At 45.5% G+C, this 825-nt stretch overlaps 1 protein-coding gene across 2 annotated transcripts in view; it reads left to right on the top strand.

Annotated features, from left to right (window-relative positions):
- The window catches only part of LOC106954230 (acidic amino acid decarboxylase GADL1-like), a 21,640-nt gene that overhangs the window by 12,044 nt on the left and 8,771 nt on the right, over window positions 1-825 (top strand). For both annotated transcript variants that reach the window (XM_015043563.1, XM_015043562.1), the window contains 2 exons: window positions 76-194; window positions 286-412. In XM_015043563.1, coding sequence (XP_014899049.1) covers window positions 76-194; window positions 286-412 — 246 coding nt within the window. The remainder of the gene's footprint in view (window positions 1-75; window positions 195-285; window positions 413-825) is intronic.

The raw sequence follows: 825 nt of genomic DNA, 5'->3' as shown, positions 1-825 counted from the left end.
TATGTGTGTGTGTGTGTGTGTGTGTATGTATTTTAAGTCTGCACTACTAATCGAATGTTTGCTCTGTAATCGTAGACAATGATCCCCTGGATGGCCCACCTCTGGACTTTGCTGCTACTGAAAGCTTTCTACAACAGTCATTGACTATGATTTTAGAAGATGCAGTGAAGAAGGCCACTGATGTCAGACAAAAGGTTAGAAATTTTATATCTTTCCTTTGCATGTAGCAGAAAGTAATTTACTTGAGTGAACCTGGGCAGAAACACTGTTGTCCTTGCTAAACAGGTTTGTGAGTGGCACTCCCCAGAGGAGCTGAAGGAGCTTCTGGATCTGGAGCTTAGAGACAGTGGAGAGCCTGAGGCAAGGATCCTGGAGCGGTGCCGAGATGCCATCAGATACAGTGTCAAAACCAGTAAGTCAGACTGAGCTCAAATGGAAGCCAAGATCAGTAGCTCCAGCATGAATGAACTCAAATCGAAGCACCAGATGCATGACTGTGAAGCAGCCAGGCTAGCTGTGTTGTGTCCATAGTAACAGAATTGATTTATTTACTCTACAGTGGAGCAGTAATGAACAAAGGTGCTATCATTTCCAGAATTGGCCCGTTCCAGTTGAAACACCAGTAGCCATGCCAGTAGCCTCCTGATGCCAGATATGTCTGCTTTGTGGGCAGTGTTGTCTTTAATTCTTATGGTGAAACCAAGACACTGTCTAAACTAGGGGTGGTCAACTCCAGGCCTTGAGGGCGGGTCTCCTGCAACTTTGAGATGTATCTCTACTTCGACACACCTGAGTCAAATAATGAGGTCGTTAGCAGGACTCTGG

This window comes from Poecilia latipinna, unplaced genomic scaffold (genome assembly GCF_001443285.1).
Source record: "Poecilia latipinna isolate Pla-1442-1.1 unplaced genomic scaffold, P_latipinna-1.0 Scaffold639, whole genome shotgun sequence".
NCBI classification, from domain to species: Eukaryota; Metazoa; Chordata; class Actinopteri; order Cyprinodontiformes; family Poeciliidae; genus Poecilia; species Poecilia latipinna.
This window is presented reverse-complemented; position numbering and strand designations above follow the sequence as displayed.